Genomic DNA, 27323 nt, shown 5'->3' on the forward strand with positions numbered 1-27323 from the left:
AAATTTTCAGTCCGTACAATAACAGGATATCACTGCACTGTGTACTGTGTTGTTTTGTCAGAGGAGCTGACAAAGACTTACAGGGGAAGTATTAGTCATCCATTTTCCTACTGTAAATTCAAGCATTTCCATCTCAGTCTGGATACATCAGCTACATAAAAAACAAAACATAATTAATGTTTTACCAAACAAAGTAAACATAACTCTTGCCTGAACTCTTGCCTGCAGCTATCGGGCATAAATTACATTTGTATCCACCCACTCCCAGTGCCCTTCCTGCCCTGAGCCGAAAGACAAGAGCATCGTTTCCGAATCAGATCATCTCTGGGAAGCTGAGGAGGTCATGGCTCTTTGAGATTTTTTTTCAAGCACTAAAATAAGGCAGAGCATGCACGCACTGGCTCTACAGGTGTGTTGGAATGAGATGTTCAGCTAAATATTGTCCAAGTAGGAAAAAAACTAACTGAAGCATAATTTTGAACTACCAATATGTGGTTAAAAGCACTTTTGGATGGTTAAAGGGACAGTTCACCCCAAAATCAAAAATACATATTTTTCCCTTTTACCTGTAGTGCTATTTATCAGTATAGATTGTTTTAGTGTGAGATGTCGAGTGTTGGAGATATCAGCTGTAGAGATGTCTGCCATCTCTTCTATATAATGGAAGTAAATGGCACTCCGCTTGTGGATCTTAAAGTGACAAAAAATACAATTAAAAACTCAACAGCATTGTCTCTTTCCAGAAATCATGACCTGCTTACTCAAGATAATCCACAGACCTTGTTGTTGTTAGTTATATGTAGGAACTATTTTATTTGGCATCACCGCGCTGAAGGAAGCAGGCATTTACTGCTGGCTCACCTAGCACAACTGAGGACGCCATTAATGTTTACATCTCGCACTGTTGCAAGCAAGTGCCTCTTGTCCATGAGTGAATGTTTGCTCCCGTCTGGGTGGTGATAAGAAAGAAAATAGTTCCTACATGAAACTGCTCACAACGTCGTTTTTGGTGCTTTGAGCAGCACAAGCAGAGTGTCATCTAGTTCCATGCTACTGAAGAGAAGGCAAACATCTTTACAGCTGGTATCTCTAACACTCGGCAGCTCACACCAAAACTATCTAGATTAATAAATAGCAAAACAGGTAAGAGTAAAAGTATGTATTTTCGATTTTGGGGTAAACGTTCCCTTTAAGACAATGAAGTACATGCAGAGGAGTGTCCGGTGTTGATAATAAATACAATTATAAAAGCAGTTGTCTTGAAACCAAAGGAATCCCCTGAGAAAATGTTGAGAGCAAAGCATCGAGAAACAGAGCCAGTGCTTTCTCTTTACTGTACAGCATGACCGTAATGGCGTCTTACGTTTTGGGGTCCATCTGGCATCTAATGTTGGCACGGTTTAGACTAATAACTTAGTAAGGTGCTGTCAGCAGAGCAACTTGTGGATGATGTGTTGATTTTGTGAGGCACTAATGTGGTTTCTTGTAGAGCCCGAGGTTTAAAGTACATGCCATACTTATTTACAGTATATACACACGCTGATGTTGGAGGAATGCTGCAGTGGTTCCAGGTAAAAGTTCAATATTTTGGGCTGAAAACTTCTCTGGGGTTTTGGGGATGTTGTTTAGCAGACTATGCTCCATCCTCAGCAGCTGTAGGGGTAAGCAGAGGAGCAAACAAGTGAACACAACAAATGAATCTCCACTTGCATTTACAAGTTAACTTTTTGGCTGATTACCTGGATGAGGAATATGTACAAGTGATAATCAAGTATACTTATTCAGCTACTACAGACTGATGCTGGGGCTGTGCATCTTCACTGGTCTCACGATTTGATTTGATTACAGTTATAATGTCAACAATTCGATTAAATTCCACAATGCATTGCATCCTCAATTTTCTATATTAATGCACATGGCTACTTTTTCATCAATAAATACAAGCAGTCAGCTGGCTCTGTTCTCCCAAAATTCCATGTGATGTTGCTACCATATGGCACTGGTTGCCACAAGGACGTTCTTTTGAACTTGAAAACTTTATTGTCCAACCACTGCCAGAAAATCAACACGCAATAGTACATGGCTATAATGGATTATGTGCAGAATCAATGCAGAATCGTTTTAGAAACAATCTTAGAAACAATTAATTTCAACATTCCTACTCCAGAAAGTTGTGTATTCTTGTCTCACCTGTTGTTGCCTCCTTCGTCGATGCTGTCCGGTTTGCTGCTGTTGAGGAGGTTGGACCTGTTGATGATGGGGTTCACAAAAGGGGCTCCCGGCAGCTGGCCCGGTCTGATGGGCTTAGCTGGGTTGGAAACAGAGAGAAAACACAAGTCACATACAGAGAGCGAGCTGAGACATCGCATGTTAGTCAGGGTAAACACACAGTGGTCATTTCTTCATTTGAATTTAAGACATAGTTTGCCATTCTGGAAAGTTAGCTTTTTTAAAATGTAATTCTTTGTCAGTCTACAGGAGTTGAAATGTAGTTTCTGTATATCATATTTTTACACGTAGCCATAGTGCAGCACTCCTGGAAAAGTTAGGGCTTTGGTGCCCTACTCAAGGGTACCTCGGCAGTACCTAGGAGGTGAACCGGCACCTCTCCAGCTGCCAGTCTCCATACTTGGTCTGTACACAGATATGAACCGGCGACCCTCCAGTTCCCAAGGCAATACTGCCACCTCCTATTTGTGTTCTTTCAAAGGGCCAAAACACACCACCGCCCAGCAGCATGCATCAAAACAGCCGCACCTTTTATTTTCTGTGAACAACCCCAAACTGGTGTCGACAAGGCATTCCGCCTAATACTTGACACCCCTGACTTGCTTCCAGTCTTGCTGCCCCTGAAAAAAAGCATTTCTCATTTCTCTTCACCAATCGCTTCACGTTTGTACATCCCGGATCCCATGGCAGCTTGACTCCTCTCCTCATCGTGGATTTATATAGATAACTCTCCCCTCTTGCTGTCTCTGTCTCTCATGTGTGTTGAAGAGTGGATGGGGAGATACTAGTTGTTGTGGTCAAGAAATATCCTGAGCTGTATGACTCACATTCCCATAATTATAAAGACAATGACAAAATGAGTATTTCCTTGCACGCCATAACTCTGGAGATCAGCTCTTTGAGTGAGAAACCAACTTTAGTTCGTGAGTGTCCACACATGATTTTAAAAATTGATGGAGAGATGGAGAAAGCACATATCTGTTAGTAAAAATAGTAATAACTTAATTACTGGTTTTAACGTCACATCACCCCAATCCTGGCTTCCCTCCACTGGTTCCCTGTTCATTTTAGAATAGATTTTAAGATTTTACTGATCACTTTTAAAGCTCATCTGGGTCTGACCCCAAGCTACATAACAGAACAACTGACCCCTTATGAGCCATTACGCAGCCTTAGATCCTCGGATGGGGCCCCTGTGGCCATTCCAAAATCAAGGCTTAAATCTACAGGTGAATGTGTTTTTGCCATCAGGGCCCCTCGGCTTTGGAACGACCTCCCTGAGGAGACAAGGCTGCAGAATCAGTGCCTTTTTTAAATCACTTCTTAAACCCATTTTTATAGACTTGCTTTTATGTGATGTTTTCTTTATTTTATTTATTTTACCTTTTTAATGTATGTTGTATCTATTTTATTACCTTTTATTTGTGATTTTATTGCTTTTACTGTTGCTGTTGTAGTTGTTTATGGTCTATTTCTTTGTATTATTTTACATTGAGATTATGCATCCTGCATCTTGCATTATTTGTCCTCTGGTTTTAATTTTATCCCACACTTCAATGATGGCGCTGTTCCAATATCAGCAGTAACCGCCATATGAGAGCAGTGCAGAGCAGTGGCAATGACATAGCTAGTGGGAGACACACATGTACTAGCATGCACATGCGGCCAGACCGGCTTGCCACAACAAACCATATACCCCTTTCCCACCAAAATTAGCCCTTGCACGCGGGTTTTTCCAATCACAAGTAAACCTGCTAAATATAGGCGATAGATTGCATTCCCACTGCCCGGGAAAACATTGCTGCAGCACAAGTTTCTGCCTCTCTTTCAGCTGGTGTGTGCGTGTGTGTGGGTTGTTTTGTCGATGTGTCCGTGCAATGTCACAAACAGGCCAGAAAACATGTAAACAGTAGAAAGCAATAGGAACAAAGGTTTCTTCTCTTTATATTTATCTTACTTATTCAGTCTCTCTTTTGAACTCGGTGCAGACTAATTTGGAATAATTTTTGAGCACAGCTTGGGAGGAGATGGACGGTAATTAATGACAGCATGTCATTGCATCTTGCCCGTTAAGGAGCTGAATTTACTGCGTTCACCTGGGTGTTGTGTTCCCATCAAAGCTTATCAGAGCTGGAGGGGATAAAAACCCGTGTCTACTGCAAAGTCATTTGGTGTGAATACCAATTGGACATATTCCCATTGCATTCAAAAGCCAGATGTTAGTGGGGGTTTTTTGTGCAGTGGGGATGAGGCTATAGCTATGGAGAAGCTCGAATTCCAACACACACAGAGGGTATATGACCTCATTCTCTGTCTTTAGTTTTTGTTTTAGATCTTGCATGTTGCCACATTATTATTTTACAGATGTTCAGGATTTTTCGCCTTGTGCGTCCACCCACCTATCTGTGCAGAGGCTCTCCTGCCCATGTTTTTGGGCTTGGCAGTGTCCTTAATGCGCTCCATCTCCTGCTGGTGGCGCTCTCGGTCGCGGGCTGCGCTCTCTTTGGCCTCCTTCAGTGCAGCCTCCAGGGCTTTGACCCGCTCAGCAGTGGCCCGCAGGCGCTTTTCCAGTTTAGGCAGCTCACCACGAAGGTCGGCGTTGTCCTGTAGCAGCTACAGAGGGGGACACAGGTCACAGAGGAGATGGAGAGAAGCCTTTAGACAGGAAATTTGATGAAATCCACTTCTGTGATGAGTTCAGTGAGGAAGCACCGTGGTAACTGTGAGTTTGTGGATATTTTTACCTGCTTGTGAACTCTGGTAAGCTGCTCCAGGTTGTTCTCCAGGAAGCAGATCTTCTGTTTCTGAGCACTGCTGTTTTCTGTGTCATCCGTCTGACCATTCTGATGAAGCACCACACAGAGCTTTAATTACACTAAATGTGTTTTACTTCTGCATTCATTTATCCATTACCTGTTTACAACTACAGTCTGTAACCAAACCCCCTGAATCCAAAGCATCGTATTTGTGGCTTAATGACATGATAAGCAGCAGATTTGGGATGCGTACAGCACCATGGCATATTTTCTATCCTCCAGGAAAGCCAGCGTTGCCTTTGTTTATCTCATCCAGCCTCAGCCTGAGGGCTGGGGATGAGCGCCACGCCGAGAGCCCTGGTCCCTAATTTACAGCTGCTACCTTTGAAGAATCAGATGGCCTACTTATTGCAGACACTTTCTGTTGTGCTCCCTGGATTCATTAAAATTTCATCATGGTGCAAATTAAATGGAGTGCAGCCGGTGTATGAGCCCAGCACGTCTCTGTTTGTCTCGTTCCAGGTGAATGTCGTGGTCAGGGCAACAAGAGCTCATGTGATATTACATGAGATAGGAGATTAAATCAGACACAAAACCAGATGACAGGAGGACGATTGCAGTGATAATGCACCATGAGCAGCTTCTAGGGAACAGGAGGATGTGGACATACTGTCAGAGCTTTTACCTTTTTAACTCGAGCGGACAAGTCCTGGACAAAAAGCCTCCTGAGGTTGTGAAGCGTCTGCAGCTCTCGGGCCTGTTTGATGGTAAGGAAACTCAAGTCAAACAGACATTAAAGGGTTGATGCACCCATATTACACTTTTATTTGTGTTTTGAGATGTCCTCCCCAGAGATTTCTGCTTCCGCCCAAACACAAGGTAGTAAACAGAATTTTGTTTATTTATAAAACATTTAAGAGCAAAAAACTCTGAATATAATTTAGCCATCAGATGTCATGATATTACGTCTTCTCCCATATTGCTCATCACTTCAGAGAACGGCATCATTTACCAGTCCCCAGCATGTCGGAAAATTGACAAATACTTTGTCAATTCTTAAATTGTAAAAATGAAACTTCAATGAAAGTCTGTTCACTTCCATTGTATTTAAGATAAAATCAAACTTTCTTCACTTTTTTGAATTTGGGTGAACTTACCCTTTAACTGAAAACAGATTTAAATGGACATGCCAATAACTGACCACAGTCTCCTCCAGTCCCTTCAGGTCCTGTTTGGCCTGCTCCCGCCTGTCCTGCAGCACCCTGCACAGTGGAAAATGGATGTTACTTAGTGCACATTGGTATAATGGGACGCAATGGCCGTTAATATCTACACAGAGAGGCATTACGTGAGCTCTTGCAGCTGGCGGCTCTTCTCCTGGTCGGCAGCCTTGAGCCTCTCGTGCTCCACCCTCAGCCTCTCCTGCTCCAGCATGATCTTCTGGTTCAGACTGCACACATGTAGGGAACATTCACAGTCGGGAACTACTGTTCACATTCAGAGAGAGAAGTGTTTTTTGTAGTGTTGTGTCTTACTCCTGCAGTTCCGTTATGAGTTTCTCCTTGTTGTCCAGCTCGTCTCTCAGGCTGCTGATCTGCTTCTGATGGATCTCTCTGTGAGACTGGATCTGCCTCTCCACAGCTTCCTAAACACACACACAGGCTCACTGCTACAGTCACAACAAATAGCTGGAGGGCACACACATAAGAAACAGATTAGTGATACAGTACCTTGACTTCATTGGCAGACTGGATCTCACTGTCCTTCTCCATGGTGTTGACTCTCTCTGGAAAAAGATAAACTGATGAGGTATCACTATCATTCTGTGAACACTGCTTCAGCTGCTGCAACCCTTCAAGGTCCCAACCAGGAAATGCTATTGAAAAAGGTGGTTTTCAGTTTTGTTTTAGGGTTTGTTTTTTTCAGGTGATATTCCTTTTATTTTACATTTTGACCCTCTATTAAACAGTAGAGATGACAGTAGACAGTAGAGTCAGTTTATAGCAAAGAACACGTCTGTTTGGAAAGCTTCTCCACAAATTAAATAAAGGTTTAAATGTTTGAATGATATCAGGGTGAAAGTTACAATGCCATAAAAATGATATTGTGTTTAAATAAGTCTGTCTTGAAGCATTATTGCTAATATCAGAAGAAGCCACCTGGATTTACCACACCAGTGAGTATTTTCATTGAAAACAGAATGCAAAAATGACACCGATCATATAATTTCAACAATATCAAAAGATAGAACACTAGGACTTATTGTCCAGAAAACTATTCTTCTAAGCACTTCTCACTTCTTTCTTGTTTGTTTTTGTGTTTTACTTTTATTTGTTCTTATTATTTTCAAGTACATTTTCTTCAAACTTTTATCTAATCCCTTGCTTATTTTAGGGCTCTTTCTTGTTCATGTTGCTCATTGCTTTCATCCTTTGTTTCAGAAAGAAATCGAGCCGATTCGCGCAGGTTTCAAAGGGTTAATGGTGGATTTGTTAGCTGACAGCACAGTAAGTTATGCTCACCTTCAGCTTTGATCCTGACTATCTCCTCATTGAGAGAGTCCACAGTTTCCTCCAGCTGTCTTTTCTTCTGCTCCACATTCTGCAGGCTGTCTGTCAGGGACTTGATTTTAGCTTCATGCTGGACACCAACAGCAAAATGATAAAGACATCAAAAACGATTATAAACTGCAACATGTGATTAAAACTCACAAACTCCGCAGCAACTCCTTTTCAACCCACAACAAAGGTATGCATAGATATGCAAAAAGGCATCAACTTGTTAAGCTGCTGGGATTTTTTTTTGTCTCTATGGTGACAGTATCCATTATGGTAGAGGCAGCGGTTACCTGGGAGACACGGAGCTGGCAGGCAACCAGCTCCATCTCCGTCTCCTCCATCTTCTGGGTGTTCTCGGCCTTGGAGCTCTCCAGCTGTTTGCTGCGCTTCACCATCGTCTTCACCTCTGACTTCATCTTACTGATGTAGAGACGCGCCATCGTGAATTCCTCATCAATGAGACCGCTGCTCTCTTGTTGCTGCAAGGGCAGAAAACGGTCATTAGGGGGTGCCGATAAAAAAGTTGAACTTTGAAGGCATTAACACCATAAATCAATGTCAAAAAGGAGCAATTCAGTGCGTGAAAATTTACCAGAATGCAGGAAATTCTATGTTTAAGGCTTAAAAGTTTCTGCTGGAGGACCTTCAAAACCCCTGTTTCATGTGCAAACACCAATGTTAACACTCTAATGGTTAGAGTGCAGCTTAAGCATAGGGTAAGGTTAAATTCCTACTTGGAATATCAGAGCTGAAAAAGCAATTTACAAACCAGCAGTACTGTAGAGCAGAGACACTCGACCTAACCCTGCTGTTGAGGCATGGAGTTTAAAATAGCTAATAACTGTTGAAAAGCCCACAGCTGGGAATAAACTAGAAACCTGTGCAGAAATGAAACTCTTGTCAAACTATTATTAAGCAGCACTGCAAACCAGTGTCAGTATAATCACTTGTACCTGAAGTGTGTTCATAATAATGCCCTGGAGCAGATGGGTTTACTATTGAATAAAAGGACAGACTCTCTCTACAGTTGCATGATTGTACTTTTTCATTAAACTAGAACATCAAGTTTGTCTTCATCAAGTCTTTTTCGAAAAAGAAAAATAGAAACGCCATGGCTGGATAACAAAGTGCCCGTTTCCATCATTCCTGCCATACCATAAACTTCATAAATGTATACACTAAATCACAATAGAAATATATGTTTGCAGCAGCTCCACACAAATCCATCTCTGATTTGAGCAAGTGTTGCCTGGATACTTGGTGAATGGATTGAAAATGAGCAGACAAAAGGGCATAAGATCTCACATCAGAGAAACACGATGCAAACAAAGACACACTGTAAACACTGGAGGCTCAAAGGATACATGTAACGCAGGCAGTGGATGTTTTAGCTGCTATGGTAAAGTCATTTCAATGTTATTTTTGTTTCAACAGACTGTCAGTACTCTGCCAACATGTCTAATATATTTGTGAATTTCAAACAGTGTGTCATCACAGTGACTGGTCACCTTAATGTCGTTGCTTCCCACGGCGATGCCGATCTCAGCCAGGTCTTTGAGTAAGGACGACATCATCTCAGTGACCCTCTTCTTCTGGTGGTTGGTCATCTCCTTCAGTTTCTGGAGCTCAGAGTCGATGGAGGCCAAGGAGCTCTGGTGGTGGAAGATAACATGAATACGCACTTTGCGAGGTTGTGTGTGTAATCATTTTCAATGTATTCAGATTAAATACAAAAGTACCGATTTCTCGTTCAGCTCCTCGCTGAGAGCCTCAAACTCTTGCGCCTTGTCCTCAACTTCCTGACTCTTCTGGTCGTAGTTGACAGCCAGTTCCTCCAAGGCCTGCAGCACCTCCTTCACCTCCTCCTTGGAGGCTTCATTCTCTGCCAGCAGCCGGTTCAGTTCAGTCTGCAGGGTGTCGTGATCACGGCGGGAGCAGGCGAGGAGCTACGGGTGAGGACAGGGAGGGATGATAAAACAGTGCGCTCAGCCTAGGATGGGAAAAGGGAGTAAAGTTCATAACAGAATCTAAAAAATACATTTCTGTACAGTGGAAAAACCTCATGTGTTAAATCTGTTAGGCTCTGCTGCTTTCTAAGGGTGAGCTGCAGTCTGACCTCTCCTGCAGGGCTACTAATGGTCTGCTATCAGCTGTCAGACTGGGTTTGTGCTAACAGGAACGGCTGGAGGGCTGAGACGCAGTTGGGAAAGGAAGTGAAGGGAGGGGAGAGGAAGGGGGGAGTTGGTTCACCTCCTCCTGGTCCAACATCTGTTGATTCAGAGCCTCTATCGACTGAGACAGCTGGTTGATCTCATCATCCTGACAGAAGGGTAAGGATGGTGGAAAGGAGAGAGAAAAAAAGAAATATCACACATCACTCATGAATATCACTACAACCACCTGCAACACTGAACAGCAGCCAATCACACCATCTGCTGACCAACAGAAGTACTACATGCAACAAAGACCAAAATCAGCTTAGTCAGTAACTTGAATTAAATAACTTTTTGTTATTAAAAAGTTGTCATCCCCTCCTGCGCCGTGCATGTGTGTGTGTGTGTGTGTGTGACATTGTGACAGGCAGGACGAGAGTCGCTGGTCGGAGAGTGGGTTAAGTTGGAGTGAGTTTCTAAACTGGTTATGTTGAACGAATGAATTGATATCTGAATGTATGATTCCTGTCAACAAGCAGAACAATACGTAAATATGTAGAGTTTACAACAAAGTCGTTGCTAAGGGACTGTTCTATAGCTGTGGTGCTCCCTGACATCTTAGGGAATGTTCCACAATATGGTTCCACTCCACCTCAAACAGAATATTATTCTTGTACAGTTCAAGTTAGAAAATAAGAGGAAAAAAGTGTGAACATGACTTTGTACCTGAAAATGACTTTTTTTGAAAATTCCCAAATTCAGGTGTTAATATAAAGATAATGGAAAAAACTAGAATGAACAAAAGATCTGCTCTTTGTTGAGATGTACTCAATGTTTCTATATTCACAGAAAAATATATTCTGATGGTCTTGAAAGATTAGTGAGTATGACCACAAATGCTGGCACTGGCTGTCACGTGATACTCTGGCGGGCGAGGAAAGTGTTACGGAGAAGGTGAACACTTCCTACACAGTTTCCTCACCTTGTCATCCATCTCCTTGTAAAGCCTGGCCATGTCTACTCCGTACTTCTCTTTCTCTGCCTCTGTGAGTTGGACCCCAGGGAGGGAGCTGAGGGCCGGTGTGGGCGCTCCCTTATCGTTGTTGAGCGCGCTGTCCAGGGCCTGGACCTCCGCTGTGACCTTGTCTTTATCAACCTGATCCTCCACTGGCACGGTCTCTCCTGCGGGGGGCAGAAAAGAAGGGACATCAATCTCTGAGGGTGTCTGTGATGTGGGCCTTCCTTTTCTTTGTCACTCCTTGAATCGTGTTTAAGAGGAGGAGCTGTGACAACTCTGGATTTTTCATTTCTCACGTCTTTAGGTTAGTGTAAGACACAGAACTACAGGAGAGGAGCATTACACTAGACATTGCTGATACAGAAACAAAGGAGTCTTTCTTTGGGCATGTCCTTTTAAAGCCCAAAATAGACCAATGTGTGACTCAGCTCAAAAAAAAAAATTTAAAAAAAAAGACAAGGATCCTTTGGAGCATGACTGAGTGATAAAACTTCTAAAAGCTTTTCTTTTTGTCTTTTTCATCTCCATTTTAAACCCAAATAATGATCACAATTCCTTCACATTAGCATATGAAAGATTTCTCACTGTACCATTTAAAAGTTGAAATGATCATATATATTTTGCTCCCATGCTATTAATTGCTGATTTTCAATAGTTAATTGCGATTGATCACATTTTTTATTGCTTGTTTCCAGTTCCATTAGTCTGCATTTTAAAACAGCTTTGAAGTCCATATTGACATCGTAAAGCATTCTCCCCAGATAGTCTTACACTTTTCAGGAGTTCCAGTTTAGTTGCTTTCTCTGATTCAAACAGCTCCTCTATGTGTGAAACTATTGTTTTTTCAGAATAAGACATATGACTGGTTACAACATGCCAACTTGAAGACGTCACTTAGACCCAAATCTTCCACAGTGTTGGCTAGTGTGCAGTCAGTTTCCATCCATTTAGCAGTACTGTGGTTAAATTCTTCAATTTAGTTTCATCCACAGGTCTGTGGAGATTCACACACTTTGAAATAGCGCTTTTCCATCTTTGGCAATGCAGTTGCCTGCTCACATCAGTCTGATTTCCTGCACCTGTGTGGTGGTAGGAAGATGGTAGCAATTTTAAGACTTTTTAGGGACCCCAATATGCGGAAATATTTAAATACAATAAATAAGAATTAAACATTTACACTGCATGCAAAAAACTGCATGTTTTTTGCTACAAACTGCATGTGAGTAGCTTCAAGTGGGCATGTCTGTGAAGGGGAGACTTATGGGTAGCCACAGAACCCATTCTCATTCAGATATCTAGAGGTCAGAGGTCAAGAGACATTTTTTCTTCCCAAATTTAACTTAACTTTGGAGCGTTATTTAGCCCCCTCTCTCCGAGTGGCTAGCACAACACCGAATACTACTTGATTCCGCAAGTCCTCTAATAAAACTCAGCTCAGTACAGTCTCTGAAAGACAGGAATGTCGGCCGGAATCACCCGCAATAAAATAAATAACTAAATAAAGCTTTATGAACAACCTGCCAGAAGTTGGCAGTGTAACTTTGTAATGACACACCATAGAAGAACACCACACGCATGTGCGAAGTGCAGGCATGATGTCACTGACCTAACAGGATGGGCACATTGCCAGTTTACAAGGCGACAGAGGGGGTGGCATTTTCAAAAGATTACACTCTGGAACTCAGTTTGAAAAGTTTGTGTTTTCAGGCTCCCAAAATGCTGTTGTCGTGTGAACGAAAGGCCAAACCACAACAAAGTTTTACTTTTCATGCAACCCTAACGGTCCCTTATGCTACATAACACACAGACTCTTCACTATGTAAAATAATTTTCAGTGAAGACATAAAAATGAATTTGGGGAATGGTGGGGAGCATTATTAGGTTGCACCCTAGGCGTTCTCCTCTGTTCCCTATAGGACGATCCGCCACTGCAGGAGAATATATCAGCATAAAGATTTTTTGTTTTATTTATAAGTTTTCACCATAACACAAAAAGCATAACACATAAAACAGATATTAATTTTCCCACATTTCCAGACAAATATATGGTCCCTTCAAGCTTATCTGCCTCAGTTTAAATGACATAATGTAGCATATAAACATGTGAGATGTTACTGGGCGGTGCGGTTCCTCACCGCTCCTCCAGCGGTTGAGCTCGGCCTCTAGCCAGGTGACGGTGTTTCTCAGCGTCTTGTTCTTTTCCTCTCTTTCTCCCACTTCTTCTTCCACTGCTCTGCAGTCAGCTCCACATTCAGAGACACCGTGTTCTTGATGGTCTTTGCCCTGGTGAGACAGAAAGGTAACATCACCAGCTCAGCCACTTATAGACTGCTTCACTTCAGCACACTGACTGACAGGCTGCAGTTTCTCACTTTTTATTTTCCCTCACAGGCTCAATCAGATCACTAAGCAAGGTCACAGATGAGATACCACCCCCCCTTTGGAAATGTCAAACAGAAATCATCTCTCCTGAGAAACATTTTTAGTGCAGACAGCTATGTCTTTTCTCTGATACAGCTGGAGTTTGACATTTGGAGAATATTCGTTTTGGGAATATTTTCTTGACTTAAGCCTCCTGGAGACTGTGAAACTTTTGCAATCTTATAAGATTAGACTCACCTTTTTAGTTTGGCTTTTAATTGAACTTAACCTATTCTATTTATTGACTATTTATATATACATTTTATCCTGTTTCACTACGTGATATATTATTTTATTATTTTTAAATGTTTTATCTATTATTTGTCTGGTATGATTTTTTTTTTACCTTTTATCTACCATTTAGAGTATTTTATTTTATCTTATTTATTTATTTATTCATTCATTCATTTATTTTAATTTACTTATTTAATCTATTTTTCTTATTATTAAAATCTTATTTATTTATTTATTTATCTTTATCTGTAGATTTTAACCTGCCTCTGCTGTTTCCTCACTTGTGATAGCATTTCCTCAGTTCCTGGTTTTAATGACTACTCTTATTTTAGTGCTATAATTAATTACAAAGTCTTGCTTTTATACCCATGTGCTTGTAGACTTGTCATGCTTGTTACCTAACAATTTCCATGCAGTGTGGTTCACAGATTTTCTCCTGCTGTGTGTGTGTGTGTACCTCTGTCCAAACAGCAGCGTGGATCTGGTCTCAGCATCATTGAAAGCGGAGGGTGAGCAGCAGATGACCATGGTGGTCCGACAGTTTCCTCCTAGGGAGTCCTGCAAGATCCTGGTCATCTTACTGTCTCTGTATGGTACATAGGTCTGACGGAGGACACCAATAAGAATCCACAGGGCACACATGGAGGTGAGATCATTTGATAACAGCCTGACATATTTCCACAGTTTGTTTTAGGTATACTGTAAAAATCAATTCTTAGATGCATCGCAGTTCTCTCATGAAAGACTATGTTTCAATGTGTAAAAAAAAAGGAAATGTAAAACCCTATTTTCTACATTGCAGGCTGGACGGTGCGCAGTGGTGAGTAGATAACTGAAAATCTATAGTCTAGTAAAAGAACCATCACTTCCATAAAAAATAAAAGTACCAATTGAGAAATCTGCTCATATAAAAGTAAAAAAAATATCTGGTCAATGAATTACTAAAAAAAGTTACTTTCCATGCAGGCCAATGCAAACTGCTGAAAAACAAACAGCACTAATTTTAATGAGTAGATCAACTAATCAAGCAAATAAGGGATGTCCGAGTCATTTCATATCTGACAATATCATTGTGTATCTGATACCATGTTCCAATCCGATACTTCTATTCATCAAAACTGAAAATTTGAAAATTCTCAAAAGCTTAGGGAAAAGTCAAGTAAAAATTATATCTATAGAAATATGGTGCATAAAATGAATACATTTTATACACCATATATACAAAACAGAGATTACTGAATACTCTTTTTGGGTTATTTTCAGGTAATATATCAGTTAGTAAAGTTACTTTTTGTAGGCCTAGCATTTCACTCATATACTGCTCATTTTTGGACCATTTCATAAGTTGTTCAGTGCAACCTTATGCTTTTGAAAAAGCAAATGTGGCCAATTTGCTTAGGTTTTAAAGGATTAAATATCAGCGATGCTAGGAGCACTCAATCCCTCTGAAAACCACACATCCCACATGAAGTGCTGAGTGACTGCCTCACCGAGCCCTCTGCCAGAGCTGAAATGACATTTCCCAGTGAAGACAGGGACTTGTTGATCATCTTGGCTTCATCCAGCACCGTGCCCTCTGCTCCTGTTTTACCCACCTGAGAAACACACACACAGGGAAATGATCATAATGAGGCTGGAGCCACACCGTATCATTAGAAATGCTGTTATTTATTTATCTCTGCACTACTAATATAACTGGTCACAATCTGGTCATGCCTATCCAAACAGGCCAAAAGCACTACAACAAAGATGACAGAGATATATTGCAACTATCAAGTTTAAAAGAGGTCATAACAATATCTGTAAAAGTATTCTTTGACTCTTTTGCAATTGAAAACTGGAGAAAAACTATGAAGCCATAGAGGTAGAAACAGGGAGACAGAGAGAAGTGGAGGATGAGTGCAGGATGGAAATGTACTTTTTCACTCCCGGCCAGATCGACGAGGTACAGCTTGCCGGTGAGTTTCTGTCCCGTCTGAGAGTTTTCCTGCTTGATGTTGATGAGGAAGATGCTGTGACTCCTGGAGCTGTGCTCGTTCATGTCTGACACACACATGTGCACACACACCAACAAACACATACACACACAAAGAAAAAATTGGCACTGTGCTATAACTGTACACTGCAAGTATTATTTATGAAAAATAATAACAATGTATATTTAGTATAAGAATGCTAATTATGTATAATGAGTATCAATTTGAATATTTCTGATAATAATTAGTAGGGATGGGCGACATGAGCTGAAATTATATTATCTATTTATTTATATATCATTGATAATTATGATAATTATCTATTCATTCATTAATTATTAGTAATTACATTTTTAGGCTATAGCTCGATACACAATATATATCTCGATGTTTTCAAATCTGCTCAAAAGTACTTCATTAATGCTAGAACTGGGAGACAAAATTAAACATTACATTTTTTTTTAAACCAACTTCCCTCTTTGATGCAACAATATTAAAAATATTAACAAAATTCAATTTTTTTATCAATAATCACTAAAAATGTAAATATAATGACAAAGTGGGTAAAAGCAGGTATCAAAACACATTGAACTGTCTGATAGGTTGAAAAAAGTCCACCATTTTACTGTAATTCAACCTTTAAAATCTGGAAAAATACGCAATTTATTCTATATCACGATATAACAAAATCTAATATCTAAGATGATATATAGTCTCATATCTCCATACGACATAATATCTTTATATTGCCCAGCCCTAATAACTAGTATGCTAAATGCACTGACACACGATTGTTAATGGTTCTAACATATATATGTTTACTTGATAAAGCAGTCCAAGCCTCATTACCATGCAATCTCATTTTGCATGTTAAAAATTCACAGCTAGTTTAATAATTTATGTTAATAACATGAGTCCTAAAATCTCATCTTACAACATGTAGAAAATCTCAATCACAGTAAGAATTTTTAACCGTTTTTTGAAAAACAGCCACAAATTACATGATGATGATTTTTGCAGTGGGAAAGGGGATAGCTGTTTAACTATTGACACAGAGCATCTGTAGTGCTAATGACTCTACAAAATGACACAGATGTCTATGCACCGATGTCACATGCAACGTATGAGCTCAGTGTGAACTGCCGGGGGCGGGGGATTCCTCGTCTATGTTTTTGACATCCGTCTGAGATCATTCATTTTTATGTATTATCCCTGCATCTCATATTCCTACCACAAGATGGTGCAAGAAGTACTAGCTATTTGAAAAAGACAATAAGGATCATAGTTGCAGGTGGATCATACTTTCTTTTGTTACATGGCGATGATGACTGCACTTCACACTTGTAATGATATATAAAAATGCAGCTCCATAGTTTGTCCCTGTCAAGTTAATGTTAATGGTCACTATGAAAAAATAAAAAAATGTTTTTAAAAAGCTCAAATTACCACCTCATTACTTGGTTGTATGCTTCCACAAACTCATCAAGTTGCAGTTACAGTTTACATCCATGTTTTCAGACATGGATGCTTCGCACAAATCTTCAACCCAGCGACAAAGAAGATCTATACATCCAAACACTTTCAACGTGGATACCCAAGATTAGTGTCACCACTTCAGTATTTGACCAATGCCCAAAAGGTGCTTTGATGATGATTATGATGTCACAGCTGACCTTTTGACCTCTTAGATATAAAAAGTCATCACTTCATCTTTACATCGTATTAGCCATTGTTGGATATTTTGTCATAATTAGTGTATGAATTCATCAATTATGGCCAAAAACCTGTTTTGTGACGTCACAGTGACCTTGGCCTTTAACTTTCCACCAACAAATTCTAAACAGATCATCCTTGAGTACAGGTAGATGTTTGTACCAAATCTGAGGAAATTCCTACCAGGTGTTCTCAAGATATCGACTTTACAAGAATGCAGCAAACAAGGTCACAGAGCCTCTGACCTTTGACCACCAAATTCCTCAAGTTTATCCTCAATTCAAAGTAGATGTTTGTGCCAAATTTGACAAAAATATATAAAGGTGTTCTTGAGATATTACACTTACAAGAATGATGCAATTTCACAGTGACCTTGACCTTTGACCACAAGAATCTGATCACTTCACCCTTGAGTCCGAGGAATGTGTCCCAATAAAAAAAAGAACAACTCCCAATGCTTTCTTGAGTTATCTCGTTGTTGAGATGAGGCAGATGAGGTAACAATGACTTTGACCTTTGACCTATAATGCCCCAAAACCAATCAGTGCATGCTTGAGTCCAAGTGGATGTTTGTGCCAAATCTAAAGAAATTCCCTCAGGGTATTTGTGATCTATCGTGTTGATGAGAATGGGACGGAAGGACAGGTTTAATGTCTCTGGTTACATTGATCGCCAATGCAGAGGCATAAAAAGTAAAACAAAAAAAAAAAAACTTAGTATTGACATTGACTAGCTATCTAAAGTGAATACAGGTATTGAGTTGGAGAATATTTCTGTCGATATGCTTTTCCTAAACTAAACCTGGATTAAACGTTATCCCTAACACTAACCCTTTTGTTTTTTATTCATTCATTTTTATTTACTTTAATTTGATTTTAATATATAATCCGGCTGCTCCCACATGGGTCTCCCAGTTCTTGCGCTCTCCTTTTAGATGACTCACAGGAAAACTTTTATGTCTCTCCACCTTCACTCCCCGTTTTTTTAAAATTATTTTTCTATTGCTTTTCTCCCTCCTTTCCTTTATATTTTTTTAATTCAATTTTATTCTTTCCAAATGCTGAGCTTCACTGAGTGAGGCTTCATGCACCACTAAATGTAGCCAAAAAGGTTTGACTTCTGTGTGAGAATGAGTCATTTTGCAGGGGTTGTGATGCTAAAAAAATGTATCCATAGATTAACAGACGTCTCTTTCGCAATGTAAATTGGAAAAAGTCTTTTTGGGCCCCATGGCATCACGTTACGAACCCAGAAGTTGTACTTTCATGGTTTGGCCACTGTGTCAAATTGGCTTAATAGCCTGGTGCTGTTCCCAGTACTGCTATGATGGCCCAGCTGTGATAAGCAACGTGGTGCGAGTTTGTTCAGGTTTAAAACTTAACTTTGAAAACAATTACCCCCCAAAGTCTAAAAAATAATAAGCCCCCTCTCAGAAAAAGTCACTACATGACTCCCTAAATGACAGTGCACCACTACAAGGAGAGCCCTGCCACTACTTGGCATTTATTTTTCAAAAATGCCTCAACAACTTATGTTTTGGGTTTCTTTTAAATGAAATGCACACTACAGATGAGCATAATACAGTGACAACAGCACCAAGACAATGGGATACATACAGCCTTCAAGGGACGCTCAATCAACTTTACACACCAAGAAACGTTAACTGGTTATGAAACTGAATGTCACAGTGATGTCAACAGGTTTACCTCAGTTTGTGCTTGGGGTCTACAAAATTGTAACACAAAGCCTGTGTTACAAACTGGAGGTGTGAAATTTAAAAGACATGGGTCTATTTTCTCTTACCGAAACATTAAGAGAAAATATAATAAAAATTTAAGAGAATGTTGCGGCACGAGGCCCTTATCTAGTTTTAAAAGATACCACTACCTTTGTGCTATGAAGTCACAGAGAAGCTGTGGAAATGACCACATTCACCCAACTTTCTTCACAAAATTTATCCTACATAAATGGAGCTTGTAATGAACAGCTGATTCAAGACATATACAGACTGTTTTGAGTAACTTATTTGATTTGCCAAAAGGACCTTTACACTTGAAGAAAGTGACTAGAATTAGTAATACTTGATACCACACAGGATGTTAATCGAACCATGCCTATTTTATCTTCACTTTTCTGTTTTTTCTGAGTGTAGCACAGACAGCGTTTTGGCTGCTGAGAGTCTCGTTGCAGTCAGGAGACTCAGTGAGGTTGAACCCATGAGAGGCCGCAGCCCTGAAGGCGCTCAGTGTGTTAACTTACTTGTGACAGCCACATGTCGGTTGTTTTTGCCTTCATCGATGGCGTCCATGACCTCGTCAGGACAGCTCACAAAACGCTCGGTACACCCCTGGAGACACATGCAATCACAAGGAGACGCTGTGCTCAACAGCCCCGCAGCGGGCCGGCTTTACAGAGAGACAATTATTAGCAGAGGAGACCGTGTCATACTGTATCAGCCTCCTGCTTCACAGGGAGTTATTTACAGAGAGTGAGCGTATTACCTTGTTTTCTAAGGTTTTTTTTCCTAATAACTTTAGAGCAATATGAAAGATAAAATTAAACACAGTGATTGTAGAATTCTAAACTGAGCAGGTTACCTTCCTCTCATCCTGCAGATCACAGCTGTGCTATTGTTGTGACCATATTCTCTTTTGTTATTCATTTCTAATGAATTACATTTGGCTGGGACAACCTTGTGACCGTGTGACTTAATATGAAAAAAATCAATGTTGCACCTCAAAAAACATTTTTGAACATGAGAGTGAATCCCCATGCGTCTCACCTTGACATAGGGCACCCTGTTTTTATCCTCGTGTACAGAGAGGTTGACCTTTGATACTGTGAAGGAGAGCGAGACATCAGGTCTAAATCTATCATGTTGATTGCATCAGTCTGAATGATAATGGTAAGAGAAGCCACGAGAGACTAACCACATACCATCCAACAAGTCCTTGATTTTGTCCAAGTAGATTTCAAAATATGAAACCTGCAACGAAAAGTTTTTCAGTGAAACTTTACCAGAATTATTAAGACGTGACCTTGCTGACACGTTTAAGCATCAGAGCACCTGATTGCGAGGTTAACGTACTTTGATGTGAAACTCCAGGTTCTCATCCATGGAATAAATGTAGTTGAAGATGTCTTGAACAATTCTGGGAATGATTCCCATCATTTCTGTGTCATGGAGTTTCCCCTTCAGGAGACAAAAAAGTGTAAATGAGACAGGCTTTTCAGTAACTATTTTTGCAGAAATAAGCACTGTGTGTATTCGAAATGACCAGAGATAATTTGCTTTCATCACCTAAAGTGAAGTTCCTAAAAACAGACAGGCTATATAAAAGAAATAGAAAGCAATAATAAAGGCTTATAAATCCCACAGTGTAAAAATTTAAATATAGATTTTTTAAAAAAATGTATGCACATTTTAATCCTCAACGCACACGCACAACCGCACAAGTTTCATTTACACCAGGACAAATTGTTCTATAGATATTTGTATTAAGTCATGACTGAACGTCTAGTATAGATTTATTTAGAAAAAGTATACATTAACCCTTGAAACCAGAGATAATTAAAAACAAGTGGAGAAGGCAATGAGCAGCTACACAAGACATGGCCCAAAAATAGCAAGAAAATATATTTTTTTTATTACAAGAAAAATTCCCTGAAAATGGGGAAAAAAAAAAAAATAAAGAAAAAGAGGAAAAATAGAAAATTGGGGGGAAAAAAAACAAAACTACATATATATATATATATATATATATATATATATATATATATAATATATATATATATATATATATATATATGTTTACATTTTTATTCTCTAACATAATTTAAAATATATAATTATGAATAGTATGAATATAATTTCATGGACATTTTTTCCTTTTTTTAAGTTTTCCCTTTTTTAAGAACAATCTTCTGGTCTTTTTTAGTTTAGCAATAAAAGAAAAAGTTAAAATATTTACCTCCATTGTGTGTGTTTTACCCGAGGATGTCTGCCCATAGGCAAATATAGTCCCATTGTAGCCCTCCAGAACATCTGCACACATCAAGACAAAGGACAAAGTGCTTTAGACTTGTATTTCCACTCTTTTAGTGTGTCGGCCACTGACGTGTGCATTCTACTGTACATCTTACCTTTGACAATCTTCTGAGCAACAGCGTTGTAGAACTGCACCTGAGTTGTATCGGACTGGAACACACGGTCAAAGTAGTATGGTTTGCCCTGTGAAGAGGAGGGGGCAGTGATGATGAGCACCAGTAACATATGCCAACATGAGTTTCCATAATGACACAGCAACAATATCTCCAGGTAATAACATCTGACACGTACAGCCGTGTTCTGGTTGGACATGGAAGGTGGCTTTTGGCATCATGCTCATACGTCAAAAGCACTGACAGAACGGACGTATTTGACTTGTCAGTGTGAGAATGGGCTTATCCGTTTGGGCTCTCTGCCACCCCAGATAATTTCAATCCACTGCATTGTAGTCGGGCCAATCAGGCATCCCCACAGTGGCTGAAAATGTAGGCAACCAATCAGGGACCGCAATATAGTGGATGATGTGGCATGTGGGCCGCTGCTCTGAAAACAGTAATGGCTGCTACTGCAGCAACAAGCATTAATTCTAACATTAGCAGAGTAAACACAGCAATAAGTGAAGTTAAACCTGTCATAGAGTCAATAACAACAACTGAACAACAGCAAAAGGATGCACTTGAGCTTTTCAGAGCAATAGACTGGCTCTGTTTGTGATGACGAAGATGTTCCACAGGACAAATACAAGGTTCATTGTTGGCCATTGTTGTTGATTATGGATCACGTCACATACAAATAGCAAATACTAATAAATCTTTTAGACCATCACTGTATAACTGAAAACATATTTGTGCATTAGAGGTTAACATCAGGACTGACAGAGCTTGTCTGTCACATTAAAGGTTAAGGTCAACAGCAGTTTGGTCATAGACCCGATCACAACAACAAATGTGTCAGGAAGCGGGTTATCATTACAGATTTGTGCAAAACTTAAGCGATATTTGTGTGCAATGTCAATAAAACACAACATGACTGCGTTTCCATTGAGTGATGTTCTGCGACTTCTCCTCTGGCGATAACATTCCAAGAAAGATGGCGATGGATGTTCGAAACATCAGCAGGTTTATTTCTATTGCAGCCACCACACTAGCCGTCATTATTTCCAATTGAAGGCAACGGAGGCGTGTTATGCGAGCGATAATGGAACGACAAGCCCCTTATACGTGGAAGCGGTCATGTGTGAGGGATTTCTGGGAGGTGATAGTCCACGATTTCAAAGAGCAGTTATGGATTCAAAATTTCCGAATGATTCGCTCAACTTTTGAAGAGTTATGAGATGCAATAACAGCTCTTGTAGCGCCTGCTGCATCATGAGGGAGCCAGTTCCTAGCAACAAGCACATAGCCATAACAATCATGTGACCTATAAAAGCCAAAAACTGTGTTTCCATTGCAGTTCTGCTAAATATGGCTTCTTCAAATTGCCTGAAATACCACCTCATGCAAGTGTAAAAACATTTTTGTGATAAATGGGAGTTATTTCAAATTGACATGTTTGCATTAGGTACATTTTATATTCGCGCATTTTGAGGGTTGATGGAAACGTGCCCAGTGACTCCATGTTCCTACCTGTGCTATAAGTGTGACCAAGTGATTATGTATTTACACTCCTAAAATGCAAAGGGCTCCTGACAAAACCATAAAACACTTTAGTTCTTCACTTCACTTAATTTAAAAGACAATATGATCACCACCAGCAGTACACGAGAGACTATTCTAATATGTACAGGTGTCCTGTGTCTTAAGAGATACAATAAGATTGTCTATTGATTAAATTAAAGACTAAGTTTATGCTTACACTGTCGGAAAAAAACAAAACACACGTCAGCAACTTACAATCAAACACTAGTTCAGTTTGTCCTCGTTGCATGCTTTTAGCTACTCAGCTTTTTACTGTAGCTCAGCTGCCTACTGCTACGACACTGTCCACTGAGTCCATTAGGTCGCACCTGCTATTGATGATATTCAAACAGAGGGGACATGTGGAATTAAAGTGGAAACACACACAGATGTAAAATCAGGACATCATGATTATGAGGTTTAATTGTATCTCATATTAAATTGAGAATTTAACAAAATCCAATACTGAGTTCAATCTCTTGCAAAAATAAAATAAGGAGAAATCCACAGATATGCAAAATACAAAGACAACAATAATCTTAATGAGAGTGAGGGGCCTTCTCACTGCTCTCCCACTGGCTGCTTCACACAACACAAACTGGTATAACTCTTCCATAGTGGATGATATTTGCACTGCAATACCAGTCCTTCATATGCAGCGGATTCACTTGTGGAAAGCATTATAGAGCTGGTCAGTCACACTAAACTCAAATACTGTTCTATTGACTGCTAAGTAGAGTTCAACAGGTGCATTTAAAAACTGTAATTACTACTGTTTTGTATATGTTTCACTTGTTAATTCTGTCTGCCTCCAAATAAATTAGAAGAGATACATTATAAATTCCTTGCAGGGAAAGTATCAGATGGAAGTAGAGTCATTTAACCAGAAACAAAACAGTAACCTGATATGTAGCAGCAGGTTATGTGTGTGCACTTTTGTCAAATGGAAAGTGAGACTAAAATCAGGCTTTGATTTCCAGCAGAATCAGCTTCTTCGCTGAGATAAACTCTTCAGTCTGTCTCTGTACAGTCGAGTCAGCATCTGATCATGTGCAATAATACACAATAAATCATAATAATTGGTATGGTGTACTAATAGCATACAATTAAATAAGAAGAAACTCTTAAATGAGACATTTGTTTCTACACCTTTACTTTGAAAAAGTCATGTGACAACAACTGAGCTATCTCCATGGCAACTAAACAAAATCTTGTAAGCACAAGAAAAGCTAGTAAGTGGATCTTGAGTTAAATTTATATTTCAAAATAAAAGGATTACTAGCTTATCTGCGACATATACAAGGTTTTTCTATTGGCAGTGAGAAACACATAATTGTCCAAAATCTGGATGATATTCAGAATCTTTTGGAACTGATGTTTACTATGTTACTTTAATTAAATAGTAGAGGGGAAAAAGCAACATATATCTGAGGCCTGGCTGAACGCTGCCTTAGATATGGTCTGCACTGAACGGAGGAGTGAAACAGTACATCAACCCTTTTCCACATGATATAACTGGTTATCAGTTGGCCTGTGACTGGAAGTCAGTACCTCTGAACAAAGCAGCCTTTCTTTTTTAACGGTCGTGAACATCAGTGGTTATGGTTTGCCAAGGAAATGTAGTTTGTCCTCACTAAAAATATCATGTAGACTCATAATCATCACCATAAAAAGCGTGACAACACCTACCACCAGCCCATAGAGTGATAAGACTTTGGGGTGACAAATGAAAGGATAAACCAACATGAAGTATGGAAGTAGTGTGTTGTTCTATGACAAGAACAGATTCGGTATCACAGACTGCACAAGTGTGTAGAGCTGCAGGGATGAGCACTGTTCTTACAAAAAATGTTATTCTCATTTCATGTTTAGATGATGATGGACACAGCAGAAATCTCCCACACTGTAAAAGTACAGTTGTTGGGATCAGATGACTGTGACGGCCAAAAAGAACAATTCACATCACTTACATATTCATTGAGCCATTTACTCTGTGCCTGGAAGACTCTGCATTTGTTATGAGTTTCAATTCTACACATTTATTCAAGCTTTGCCTTTCATTTATCACCAAACCGCACACTCACTCATTCATTCAGTAGTTTTTCAGTCACAGGACTGTGTGGTGATTATTTTGGGAATTTGCAAACTCATCTTGTCTGATTCGCCTCAGAAGGTTCATATTTTATCAGACTAAGCTTTACTTTTTAAGGCTTAGATCAACATGTGATTATCGCTAACACAGCATCTATGCAAAGCCTCATGGATTACTTAACAGCCGTACAGGGCACAATCCCAGGGGCCCAAACTGTCTAGGCCTTCACTTAAAATGTAAGTCAAATAAATATGCACAGACCAAGAAGAGTCTTAAAATGAACACCAATAGACACTAAAAACTTTAAGAGATGCAAGGCAGCAACAAAGAGACACAAATTTACTATGAATGGGCCAAAACAACCACAAGGAGACACAAAATGCCCCAAAACAACACAAATGACCAAAAACAGACACAAAGACCACAAAGAGTCACAAAATGTCCACAGAGACATGGAAACAGCTAAGAGACACAACGTTACTACGAATGCCCCAAACATCCACAGAGACATAAAATGCCCAAAAAATACACAAATGAGCAAGGAAACAGTCAAAAGACACAAATTTACTTAAAAAAAAAAAAAAAAGCCAAAACTATAGCAAACAAGACACAAAATGATTGCAAAGATACACAAAAAGGCCAAAAAAGACACAAAACAGCCCTAAAGAGACACAACATTACCACGGAGAGACAAAAAAATGATCTCTAAGACAGTGATTCTCAAATGGTGGCTTGCTACCCAAAAGTGAGTCATGGACCTGTTTTCAGTGGGTCGCAGGCCTTTCCCTGGGCAAAAAAAAAATGTTAAGAAAAAAAATCCTGTGCTTTTATTTTGAGGTGGATTTTTTATGCAGCAGGGTGCCATCTATTCACACTCCTTCACAGTAGGCGGCGATAATGCCCTGTAATGCTAATTCATTATTTCATTAATTAACTCCATTTCAACTGAGTCTGTTAAAATGGCTGTTACTGAAATGTTGTGATTCTTATGTCAGCCTTAAGATTAATGCTTGAATATATGACTGAATAGTGATATAGTGAATGAGTGGGTACTCGTAAGTGTGTTTGTGTTGGCGCACTGTGATATTCTGTACTATCTTAGCTTCAAACTGCACCATCTTTTCATTAAATACGTTTGAGAAGTTGAACTTTTTCCTCGAGTTGGGTCGCAGCTTGTCATTAAGGGGTGATGGTGGATCCCCAAGCCAGACCAGTTGAGAACCACACAAAAAACTACAAAGAGACGCAAAATGACCAAAAAGACACAATGTTTTCAAAGAGAAATGAAACACAAAACAATAACACACAAAATAACCACAAAGAGACAAAAAACAACAACAGATGGTGGGGCCTTCTGCAAAGTGCCCAGGGGCCTGTGGTCTTTTAGTCCGCCCCTGTTATACAGTCTATGATGAGAAGGCATTAGCATGCTAAGGTTAGCAGTTACCTCGAATTAGCTCAGTGCAGGTAAAGCTGATGAATTTTAGCCTAATTAAGGGGTAAAGTTTCCCGTCTTGACTGGTTAAAGTTGATAAAAGTCTGAAAACGAAATGTTGATATCGACAAATTGACACTGTGAAACGTCTTTAAAATATCAATCGATATTTTTGGAATGAGTCCGGCTAATAAAAATGAGCTAGCCACACCTAACAGAGGGCACAAAACTAAGCTAGGAAAACACTATTGCAGCCTTTTTAGCAAACATTTGTCAAGTGATAAAAGTACGAGAAAGAATTGGGGTTTTTTTGCGTACAGTGTTCTTTCCTTACAGCTAAAGTAAGTCCCAGTAGTTAAGAAAATGTGTCAAACCTTATTTATTGGAGTTGTTGATAAGAAAAGTCATAATAAATAGCAATAATTTTGATTGAAGTTTGGTCTATGTTTATAATCAGGGCTGATAGCACCTGGGCCTCTTTAACTACACTTTTTAAAACCTGTGTATCCATCCGCATTTTTAAGACACATGAGCCTATTTTTATTCTAATTTTGACTAAATAAAATGTGGAAGAAGTGGTGTTAAGTTTATCTCCTGACTTCAGAGAATAGAGAAACACACTCACCGCGATCTGCACACAGTCATCTCCCTGAAACTTGGGGATGTACTTGTCGCCCCGGGCCACCTCCGCGCTGTTAAGCGGCCTGAAACGGCACACCACCTTGATGGTGGTCTCCGCTGCGGCGTCCGCCATGTCCGCCGCTGAGGCTGGAAGGAGCGCTCCGTCCTCCCGCTCCGCTCCGGTGCAGTGTCACAGCTGCAGACACAGAGATCCAGCAGCAGGAGCCACACAGGAGGAGGAGAGGAGGAGAGGAGGAGGCCGCGCCCCTCACAGGGATGCTGCACTGCTCTTCCTTCAGCTGTTTTGGAGTGCTCAAATAATCTATTTACAGTCAAAAGATTACCTTTATAATTTCTACAATTTCGTACTTTTACGAAAGTTTTGAATGCAGG

General features: G+C 39.9%; 1 protein-coding gene across 1 annotated transcript; it reads right to left on the minus strand.

Annotated features, from left to right (window-relative positions):
* Positions 1-1144: 1144 nt before the first annotated feature.
* On the minus strand, positions 1145-27063 carry LOC121960558 (kinesin-1 heavy chain-like). The gene is given in 27 exon segments (XM_042510326.1): positions 1145-1653; positions 2191-2308; positions 4629-4842; positions 4974-5072; positions 5671-5742; positions 6187-6247; positions 6334-6435; positions 6521-6630; positions 6716-6771; positions 7508-7625; positions 7834-8022; positions 9052-9195; positions 9283-9489; positions 9794-9862; positions 10679-10878; positions 12850-12918; positions 12921-12997; positions 13827-13972; positions 14860-14964; positions 15288-15412; positions 19318-19405; positions 19841-19896; positions 19996-20044; positions 20147-20251; positions 21030-21103; positions 21202-21289; positions 26935-27063. Coding segments are annotated over 27 exon segments (2877 nt in total). The 3' UTR covers positions 1145-1646.
* Positions 27064-27323: the final 260 nt, after the last annotated feature.

Source organism: Plectropomus leopardus, chromosome 21 (assembly GCF_008729295.1).
Source record: "Plectropomus leopardus isolate mb chromosome 21, YSFRI_Pleo_2.0, whole genome shotgun sequence".
In the NCBI taxonomy this organism is placed as follows: Eukaryota; Metazoa; Chordata; class Actinopteri; order Perciformes; family Serranidae; genus Plectropomus; species Plectropomus leopardus.